Source organism: Lontra canadensis, unplaced genomic scaffold (genome assembly GCF_010015895.1).
Source record: "Lontra canadensis isolate GAN:19392208 unplaced genomic scaffold, GSC_riverotter_1.0 scaffold13, whole genome shotgun sequence".
In the NCBI taxonomy this organism is placed as follows: Eukaryota; Metazoa; Chordata; class Mammalia; order Carnivora; family Mustelidae; genus Lontra; species Lontra canadensis.
Window position 1 is genome coordinate 24,077,450 of NW_022631007.1, and position 11,685 is coordinate 24,089,134.

The window sequence follows — 11,685 nt, forward strand, 5'->3', positions numbered from 1 at the left end:
TGATCTCTGTCTGTCAAATAAATAAATAAAATCTTAAAAAAAAAAAGAATTTTTAAAGAGAAAATTATAATGGACACTTAGATTTTGAAGGAACTAGAAAGATATGCTGGTAAGTTTGGGGTTTGTTTCTTATTTCTTGTTTAAATTTTACTTATTTATTTTGTTTAAATATCGCATAGTTTCAAAGTTACTATGCCCTGCCTCCTAATACTGTCACATTAGAGGTTAGGATTGCAGCCTGTATATTAAAGGGATACAAACATTCAGTTCATAACCCCATACAAAGTGATTATGAATGTAATTTTAAAGTAAAGTTCTAGAAACATTTTTTTTAAAAAACAGGAAATAATGTAAGTGTTTAATTATTGTAATTTAATGTAATAGTTTTTAAAAGCTGACGTGTGTTTCATTGCTTTAGACTATATATCAAAAAGTTTTTTTTCCCTATGATTAGAGATTATGTTCTTCAAAATAATTAAATTCCAGCATTATCTGAAAAATGTTCTTTTTTTTAAAGTGAGAAATGTATTACATTTGCTCTTTGAAAAACATCTTTTCTGATGTCAGTCTTACAATATGGGGTATTCCCCAACAGTAATTTTGCTCCATTATGTTTACCCAAGTAAGATGTTTTAGAAGCTAAAAATCACATTTTAACAGGAGAAAATGCTATAAGGAATAGATTTAGGTAGCTATTGTTCCTGTTTTGTAATTGTCAGTGCAAGGAAACATGTTTTAATAGGTACCATACAGGAAAAGAGAGATACTTCCAGAATGTAACATTGCCATTGTTAGATTAAAGAAACGATAATCAGTTGAAAGTATACTGGTCAAATCCCGTAATAATTCTGTATGAGGTGGGAGTGGAGAGCTGAAGGTAGTGCCTTGTTAATGCAGCAGTTAATTGTGTTTCGACGGAAGTATTTGCTACTGTAAAGCCAGACACATTTGTGCAGGGTAGACCATGTTGACGGCTCCAGGCAATACTCTGTTAATATCTTAGGTACTAACAGGCCTTCTTTATTTCAGATATATGTGGACTACGTGGTCTATGTCAAATTCATAGAAACTAAAAATGTAAAAATTACTTCATTTCCTTGAAATTTTTTCTGAGAAAGGGGGTGATCGCAAAAGAATCAAAATATATCTAAAATGACCTTTTAACTAATTGGAACCCCCAATAATGGTGATGATTGATAATAGCTACCAATTATTGAGTCTTTATTATTTACCAGGTAATACAGTAGACCCATCAAATAGATTATATAATTTATAATTGCAATAACCTTTTAAATTATATTTGTCTATCCCTTGTAACTGTCCATATTTTATAACAGTTAAGGTTCAGATAATTTCAATAATATGCCTAAGGTCTTACTAATAGTATGTGGTTAATACCACAGCAACCTCAATATTCAAAGCCCATTTTCTTTGGCTTAATATAAGCCCAAGTCTCTTCAATATGTTTTCAGCAGTATGACATGAATTATCTGTCATATTTTCTACCTGCCATTAACTCTTTACACTTGCATTTATATTCCTTTTTGGTAGTCTAACATTTTCTGTGTTGTCACTAAAAATCTATTTTCCTTTATTTTGTTCTTCTGGAAACTGAGAAACCTGAAGTTATTACATTTGCAATCTTTTCGCTAGGTTTCTTGTTGACATTTTATTTTCTAACAAATGTAATTGGGTTTTTCTTCTTCTTTTTATCTTTCAATATTTTTTAGAATTTTTTGACCCAGCTTGAGCAATAATGGCACGCTTATGACTGAGAACACATTGTAAGACCAAGTGCTTGTAAATAATAGAGGATAATATTGGTTTGAATGCATGCCAGGAACTTCTACTCTTCTCTAAAAGTGTTTGAGCAGAATATATTGTACTTTAAAGGGATTCCATCTACTTGAAAACTGCAGTTTCTGGATGCACTTTGTATATTCTTCATAGCTTTACAACCTATATCCCAGAGGAGCCTGATTCTATAACCTTAGTATTATTGAACAGTGGTGTACACAGTGTCTTTGTTTTATAAACAAGATTAAAAAAAAAAAAAACCAAACATCATGTACTTCCTCAGAAAGTTTATAGTTTCACCTTGGGTTCAGCTCCATGCAACACAATAGAGAGCAGGCAAAGAATGCCAGGTAAGCCTTGCACTTGTGATAGCTTGGGGGATGGGCAGAATTTGGGGAGTACTGTCAGAAAGAAGTGGCTACAGACTTTAGTAATCCTCAGAGCAATAACACAGGCAGTCTAGGAGGTTGCTAGGGATAATAGCACATGCTTCACATGCTAAATTGTTAGTCGATTCACTTATAAAAGCTACTGCCAAGTTGAACAAAAAAAGACAAAAGGACAGATTTGATGAAGAAAAACAATATATTATTTGGCTAAATTTGCAGTTGTGTGTGCGTATGTGTATACATGAATCTTGTAGCATAGTCAGATAAGCTCCATTTAGAAACTCTTCTGGAAGAAAATGAGCAATATTTATGGTACATGCAATTTATACCTATCACTTAATTTCATTTAATCCTCTAAATATCTATGTCAAATCAGCAGAGTGGGCCTTAATTTACAGGTGATGAAACTGAGAATTAAGGAGATTTAATCGCTGTTTTCAAGGTCACACGTTAATTAGTGGTGGAGCTGGGGTTCAAGTACTTCCTCAGAGTTGTGAAAAGTCAAGGTAACACGTACAGTGTGCTTAGAAAGACTCTTGGCATACAGTGAGCCCTATAGGAACGTTGCTATTATTACCCATCATTATTATTACATGGCTTAATGAAAGGAGACTTTCTATGTTTTTCCCTTTTGATTAGTGCACACAAAGTACACAGCCACCGTAATAGGAGTTTTCTCTCTCTCTCTTTCTCTCTCTCAGCAACTTCTCTATTAAGGTTTAGAGAAAGCCTCCACTGTGCAGAAGTTATTGATTATTTGATGTTTTCTGTGTCACAGCATCCAGACATTCCCCTTGGCCTGTGGTTATTTTGTGTTTAACCCTCTCGTACCCACCTCATATAGGTGACGGTTTCTGACCAGCAGGAACAATAGAGAATAACTGAATTGGAGACATTCTGAAAGTTTCATTAAGGACTTGTCAAATAGCAACTCGCTTTGCCATTTTCACTTAAAAAGCTCTCAGACTTGTTATTTGAATGAGTGTCCATTTCAGTTAAAGAGGAACTTACAGGTAGAATCAGGAAGGGGGAAAGTCAAAAGGAAAAAGGTTAGACGCCATTGCCGTCATTTTAGAGCAACACGCTAATGTTGGAATACATTAAACAGCAGTATATAGCTTTTTTATCTAAGAATTAATGCAGAGAATACATCTTTTTTTCACAAAATGTTTTTCATCTGAGGATCAAAAGTCCCAGCTATTTCCAGTAGCAGCATCTGTTGCTTTACCAGTTTCCACAGAGATGAGCTCGTGTTGATTTTCATCACATTTGTTCCAGTCTGGAATCTGGTTAAAATACGCAAACAGCCACACTGCCAGTTAAGAGTTGCAATCATATAGTGTCCTGTGAATAATGCTCTTCACCTACCGGCATTTATTTCGATTCTAATGGTGTTTGCAATTATGAATCCAAGCATGGATTATTTAAAAATGATTTAGAGTAAGAAGCGTAAGATAAAACAATGTGGAGGAATCATACTATGCTACACACATGTTCTTAGGAAAAGTAATTATATTTCCTTTAATTCTTTTCACTTGTACTTTATTGTTTTAACATCATTTTTGAAGTCATCTGTCAATTCTGGGTTCTCTTAGAACATTGTCCAAACTGCAGATGGATCGTCATAGGCATTTCTCTGTTATCTAACTTACCGTGCTTTAATATCATTATCCATATGTTGACTGCACATTAATATTCTGAGTCAAAATCAGATTTAAAAACGATGATGCTGGATACAAAAATACTGATTCAAAGGGACACATGCACCCCAATATTTATAGCATCATTATCAACAGTAGCCAAATTATGGAAAGAGTCCAAATGTCCATCAACTGATGAACGGATAAAGAAGAGGGGGTGTGTGTGTGTGTGTGTGGCTGTGCACACATGCGTGCATACATACATAGTCTTTTATGGATTGTATATTTTTTCAGTGGTTAGGGGGTAGGTGAAGAGTATGAGAAGATGCCTCAGTGTCACCTTGTCCTGGGAAGGGCCTCCCCATCTTTGACTCTTGCCGCCTGCCTATCAAGTTCACAGTGTCCAGGTCACATAAAAAGAGAAGCCTGAATGCGGATTACAGCACTAGCAGTTTTAATGGCCTTGTTTTCTCCCTCGCATTTTCACACTGTTAGTATTATTATCATTACACGACTAAAGGATTCTTGAGAGCCTGTCTCCTCCTTTCCCTTGGATGCCTCTTGACAGAACTTGGCCCTACCAACACCCCTGGATTTCTAGGTTTAAAATAAATAAATAAATAAATAAAATAAAATAAAAGTGAAAGGAACTGCAGGGGTGGGGACGGGCTCAAGTGCCAGGAGTCTGAGGGGTGATTCAGGGACAGGGCCAGGCCCTTGAAGGTTGAGAAGAGTCCCAAGGGCTCCAGCAACGGCCTTCCCTTAGCGCCTGGCTAACAGGCCTAGGAAAGTCTTTTCTCCCACCCCAGCCCACTCAGGGTCTGCAGCAGGAGGAACAGAGGGCCCACTCTGCATGGACCCAAGGGCCAAAACCAATATACATACAAAACACATACATATACATATAATGGAATATTACTCAGCCGTCAAAAAGAACAAAATTTTGCTATTTGCAGCCATGTGGCTGGAGCTAGAATGTGTTTTGCTAAATGAATTAAGTCAAAGAAAGATGAATACCATATGATTTCACTTATGGGTGGAATTTAAGAAATGAAACTGATGAACATGGGGGAGTAAAAAGAGAAGCAAAGCATAAAACAGACTCTTAAATATGGAGAACAAATTGAGGGTTGTTGGAGGGGAAGAGGGCAGAGGGATGGGTTAAATGGGTATTAAGGATTAAGGAGGGCACTTCTGATGAGCACTGGGTATGTAAGTAGATGAATCACAGAATTCTACTTCAGAAACTAACATTACATATTATTTAACTGGAATGTAAATAAAGACTTAAACAAACAAACAAACAAAAATCTTAGAGGTGTCTGAGTGGCACAGTTGATTAAATAAAGCATCTGCCTTTGGCGCAAGTCATGATCCAAGGGTCCTGAGCTGGAGCCCCGCATAGGGCTCCCTGTTCAATGTGGAGCCTGCTTCTCCCTCTCCTGCTTCCCCTGCTTGTGCTCTCTTCCTCTCTCAAATAAACACATAAAAAAAAACTTTTAAGAAAAGAAAATAAAACTTTAAAAAACTTTGATGTTGTTGAACTGGAAATGTTTATATTTGTGTACCGACGTCTAATGAAAGTGGAAAACAAACAGCAGAAAATAAACGAGGGTTAAAGCGCTGGTAAATGTTCTTGGTATAATTACTCAAGTATGGTCATGGTTTTAGTCACCTTACTGCAGGCCTTTTTAATACACCCAAGCTTCTACACTTAGTCCCCCAAGCTATTAGAGATACTTAAGTGAAAAATAAGAAACCATAAAAATTGGGAATATGAGTAATATATGTTTTTCCATATTTTAAAACATTTTGAATATTTAACCAACCATTTCCAAAAAGCGAGTAGCTATCTGGTATCTAGCCATTTTTAAACTTAATTTTCTGTGTTGCCAATATGGCACAAATTACTAAGATTTCAAAATTCTCCACTTATGGTGATGCAGTAACACTAATTTTCAGGGACAATAGGAAATGCAAACGATCACTACAGAGCAGTAAATTCAGCAGTCATTATTAAGCATTGCCTAAATACCAAGCACTGTTTCATGCCCTTGTTCCCAAACTCTCAAAGGCTTTATAAGAGGGTACTACTCCTCTGCTTTGTAGAAGAGATAATCGAAGCTCAGGGAGTTTAAGGCAATTTTCACAAGCTACTTAAGTAATGGAATTGACAGCCAAATTTATATACTTTTCAATTTTATAAAGATGCTGCCTCCCAAGTATTGGTTTGCTATGGAAGAAAGTTAGTTATTTCATATAGTAGAATAAGATCTCCCCACCACACTTTCCTGTCAGAATCATCCACTGGCATTTGAGTAACAGTGCTTACAGGTATTCTTATGTGATCAAATGTTTGAAATTACCTATTGACATTGTAGATATCATTTACCTTAAGCACCTTAAAAATCCAATGCCTGTTTCCCCAAAGAGAAAATTTTGTGAGACTTTATTTCCTCCATTTCCCCCCACCATTTAAATTTCTCTAGTGTTTTTTCCATGATTTATGGTAACTTCATGGGAAACAACTCAGGGGAAGTAAGCATTGGAGATCAGCAATGTGGTATATTATAATGACAAATAATGGGGACAGAATTTTGATTTTTAGTTTCATCTTCCTTTCCCAATGTAAAAAAGTCACTAAAATGAAATGAGCTAAGATAGTGATAGTAATAAAATTTTGTTTCAAAATTTACTCTTTTATTGTTATAAGTAATTGAACAAAGTTAGGATCTGAATTTACTTCAGCAATTAATATATACATACATTTATAGTGACGAAAGGACAAACCTACAAACCTACATGGCTCTGAGTTATATTGACTGTGTGCCCTTACTTCAGATAATTCTACCCACCATCAATTTTCAATGGAATAATATTTAAAAATTAAAGTGGGGTTATAAAGGAAGTACTACCACTTAGCAGTAAATATATATTTATGATCTTTTTCTTAAACTTAAATTAATATTCTGGACCGGAAAGATACATAAAGAATTTACAAGAATAACTGCTTTTGGAGAGAAATGAAATGTTACTTCTTTAAAGAAATATGGGGTACTTATTTATTTTATTTTTGTAACCTAATGGGTAGGTACATTTATAGTGGTCATTTATTCTAGGTACTGTGCTCGATCTTTAAACTATTCAAAATAAAGTCAAGTAAATATATCAGGTAATACGTTTTTGAGTATTTTCTGAATTAGTGTTGATACGTAATTTTTTCATGAAATAGACGTTAAGAAATCATTTGAAAAGACAGATGCTACTGTGTGTATGTCTATAAAACTTACAAATTACCTTTTAAACTAATTTTGTTATCTCATATATAAATGTTTCTGGGAACTATTCCAGATAAGATGTTGACTATGAAGACTGGTATTTGGCTAGTATTAGATTTTCACCATGACAGTTAATATGATAGTTTGTTTAGAATGGGGTTCCTAACTAAAATAACAGAACATGATGGCAAAGTAAAAAGAAAAATCAACTCCCCCAGAAATTAGAATAATACAGTATTTTCTCTACAGCTTCCTAGATCTATGCCCAAGGGAGGTCAACAGATAATCATTTCTCTGAGCGTTATATTCCTTATCTAAATTAGACATAGGAATATTTTCTTGGTAGGATGATATTGAGAATTAGAAATAATATACAGAGAGCACCTAACCCAGTGCCTGAGATGTGATAGGCATTTATCTTCAGCCTCAGTTATTTTAAAAACATCTAGAAAAAGATGGTATATAAGTGTAACAACTGCTTCCTTGGTGATATATCACTGATAGTTACAAGGCAAGATCTTGGAAAGATTCAAGGAAGAAATTGTCTTCAATAGTGCTTTTTAGTTATGCATTTATCCTAACTCCAGGTATTGTAAGTGTGATCACCAGTCAGGGGGAAAAGAGAGAATATCGCTTTATCCAGACTATTCCAGGCTTTAAATACAATAGAAATTATTTATAAACTGACAGAGGAAGAATAGAAATGTAACAGAAAGATTGTCATCATTTGGTTAAAATATATTTAGTTTTACAGAGATGCATTTTTAAAACGTGTCTATCCTTTTACGCTTTAATAGGTTCTACTAGAAGTTTGATAGTAAGGTAGAAGAAAGTGAATTTTATAAGTTACAGGAAATTATATCTTGTGACTAAAATAAGATTATGTAATATGTATAATATGTGTAAAGTGTATTCATTTACTTCCAGTGTTCACATCTCTAACGAATATCAGAGGTGAACTGCTTTAATAGTAATTCACTCTAACTCACAAATTTATGAAGAGAATATGGTTGGGTAAAAAAGAGTAGCATGAAGCAAATGATATCCAAGTAACATAACATGTAAATAGCAAAACTTTTGATCTGATATCCAGCATACAGTCTCAGAGATCCCTATAGCAGGAATAAAATCAGAAACAACACGTTGGCTCAGATTACTGATTTTAGCGTATGGATTTCTAAGACTTTAGCAAAAGTTCATCCTGGCCTTAAAGGTCCAGACAAATAGAACCACCGCAATGACCTTCCATTATCCGATATAAAAATATTTTCAACTTTTATTCATTAAGCAAATACTTGCGATAGTTATATTTGCTCTCCTTTAAGAAGACATTCTATGACACATTTTACATTTTTGTACGTTATTGGATCTCATGCTTACATCAGTCCTGGGATGCAGGTATTTTCATGCCTTACAGAATAGGGAAGTGATACTCAGTAAAGTGTCAAGATTTCTTAAGTTTACACAGTGCTAACATTTGGATGCAAAGTCAGGTTTGTTTCATATCTCACATGGCTTTGTGAACAAAGGAAAATGATTTTGTGATTTCTCCACTTCTTCTAGACCTACGTATGTTATGAAATTGGTCTGTGCCATTTTTACTTTTGGTTTGTGGATGAAAGGCAATTAATCATGCATTGATCTACCGCCCTCGAAACATTACAGCAAAAATTCCATGTTTTTCATTGGAAGAAAGTTTATGTAACAAAACCATTGACATGAAAACTTTTAACATATTCTTTTACTTAGTCTACTTAGATAAAGAGTTCAAAGATTAAATAAGAAAGCAAATGAATTCCTTTGGTCAAACTGACTTTCTATTTCCTTCTATTATGTATAATTTATCAAAGATTTTCTTTTTGCTTGTAGGGATGACTTGTCAAGCTCGAACATCTTACACTGAAGATGAAGTTCTTTGGGGTCATCGTTTCTTTCCTGTGATTTCCTTAGAAGAAGGGTTCTTTAAAGTTGATTACTCCCAGTTCCATGCGACATTTGAAGTACCCACCCCACCTTATAGTGTGAAAGAACAGGAGGAGATGCTTCTTATGTCATCCCCTTTAATAGCACCAGCCATAACTAACAGCAAAGAAAGACATAACTCTGTGGAATGCTTAGATGGACTAGATGACATTACTACAAAACTTCCATCAAAGCTGCAGAAAATTACCGGAAGAGAAGACTTTCCCAAAAAACTCTTGAGGATGAGTTCCACAACTTCAGAAAAAGCCTACAGCTTGGGAGATTTGCCCATGAAACTTCAACGAATAAGTTCGGTTCCTGGCAACTCAGAAGAAAAACTGGTATCTAAAACCACCAAGATGTTGTCTGACCCCATGAGCCAGTCAGTGGCCGATTTGCCACCAAAGCTTCAAAAGATAGCAGGAGGAGCAGCCAGGATGGAAGGGAATCTCCCAGCCAAATTAAGAAAAATGAACTCTGATCGGTTCACATAACAAAACACTCCCGTAGGCATTATTTACTGTATGATTTAGTAATAGTCCAATATTTGGCTGATGAGGTAATTCTCGAAGGAATCCGAAAGGTACATTTTACCCCCAGTCATATATGCATATTTGAGAACCCTTTCTTCCCAAGTATTGCCACTGTGCAGAAAGCAAAAGTTGTGTGAAGGGAGGGCATCTTAAGAAAGTTCTTATTAACGGGCATGTATTATCACATCAAGCATGCAATAATGTGCAAATTTTGCATTTAGTTTTATGGCATGATTTATATATGGTATATTTATATTGTATATTCTGGAAAAAATATATATATATATTTAAAGAGGTGGTACTCTTCACGACATTTCTAACATATGTATTAAGCCAAACATGAGTGGATAGCTTTCAGGGCGATAAAACTATATATATGTGTGTGTGTGTGTATATGTATACACACACATACACACACATACATACATACACATATATCCGATAAAATTGTGATGTTTTGTTCAAACTTGTAGTTCTTGTGCATGTTTACTTTATTAGGCTAGGAAGGCTTCTGGCATTAATTATTAATACCAAATATTTTAGCCTTAAATTATTTGTCATTTTAAAATCTGATTTAATGTTTTCTTGCTGTTTAAGGTCCTGGGAGGTTATCAATTGTACTTTATATGAGGGAGTCACATAAGTCTATGCTATTTATGGCCCTGCATAAATATAACCATTATATATTTAACTTGTAAATTTTAGAACATACCAATATGCTAAAAATTTCTTATGATTTTTGAAGGTTGGTAGTTCTAGGGGAAAATTGGTTAATTTGAGAATTGGTCCTTTTCTGGACTACTTGAAGTCTGAAAATCTGTTTTGTAAATGATCTAACACAAACATGAGCTCTGAGCAAATGCTGAATCATTGTAATCATCAGTAGCCAACTTACATTGAATATATCAGAATCTGCCTGAAATTACATAATGAGTGGTCCCTGTTTCAAAGTGAGTCAATTGGTAACATTTCCACTCTGTTTCTGGAATTTCTGTCATTTTAAAAACCAATAATTTATTCTTGAGGAGATACAATACAATGATAAATATTTATGCTTAAAATATGTATGTCTAAATGAGTCTCTTTTTTAATGCTGTTCTCTTGTTCGTGGCATTTACTGTATAAGGACAAGACTTTTTCCGCATCTGGGGAAACTATCCTACCCGTGTCTGTCACTCTATTCGGGAAGAATGTTGTGTATATACCTGAGAAAATTTTAAATTAGATGAATTGAAAATATTTTACCCCTGTGGGCTTTTTTGTTTGCTTGTGTGTTTGGTAAACACTGATTTTATTGGTGTCTTGGATCCCTGGCCTACCAAAGTGATTTTAACCCTACTCTTTTTCTAACCCCAAGGTCTGATATTTATTACTCGTTAGGGGAAATAAAAACTATTGCTCAGAAGAACACCTACAAAATAAAGATTTGGAATGCAGAGATTTTTATGAAAATTTATATAAGTGCTCCTTATCAAAATATCATGGATTTTCCTATAAAATTTCTTTGGGCATTGCATTGTAAGTCTGTCCAGAATTAAGCTATTTCTCCTTCTTAATATTTAAATCCTTAATGGCTGGTTTGGGGTCCTGTCGTTTCCCACTTTTTAGCAATCCTGTGATGATTTTCTTAGTGGAAAATTATTACATCAACAATTCTATCATAACTACAATAATACCTTCTGGCTACCTCTGTATCAACCAAATTCTGTAGGTGCGAACATATCCCAGGGAACAGTTACTGGCAAAATGATCAACCTAGAGCATTCATCCACTGTGAATAGAGCTAGTCGCTCTACCCCTTGATCCCATTTGCTGCTTATAGAAAATGAAATTGTAGCAGAGAGAGAAGTGGGTCTAGGGGACATGAGATATTTATTATCAGTGGAAGAAACTCCATGGATCATTTAGTCCAAACACTTAAAACTAAATAGAGCCATAATTTAATTTGAGGAGTCATTCTAATTTGTCTTTGGTACCAAGGAGAGTATGGGACCAAAAACAAAAACTCTGAATGTATTCGCTCATTCATTCAACAAAATTTTTGCATGACTCTTATGTCCTAGGCAGTTTTAGGTCCTGGAGATTT

The 11,685-nt window shown here is 34.7% G+C and overlaps 1 protein-coding gene across 2 annotated transcripts in view; it reads left to right on the plus strand.

The window, feature by feature from the left end:
* KCNJ3 (potassium inwardly rectifying channel subfamily J member 3) overlaps positions 1-10,632 on the plus strand; it is a 144,513-nt gene extending 133,881 nt beyond the window's left edge. Inside the window, exon 4 of one of the 2 annotated variants that reach the window (XM_032857835.1) lies at positions 8,974-10,632. In XM_032857835.1, the coding sequence (XP_032713726.1) occupies positions 8,974-9,560 (587 nt within the window). In that variant the 3' untranslated portion in view covers positions 9,561-10,632. The remainder of the gene's footprint in view (positions 1-8,973) is intronic. The other variant, XM_032857836.1, reaches the window with a different exon arrangement.
* The last annotated feature ends 1,053 nt before the right edge of the window (positions 10,633-11,685 follow it).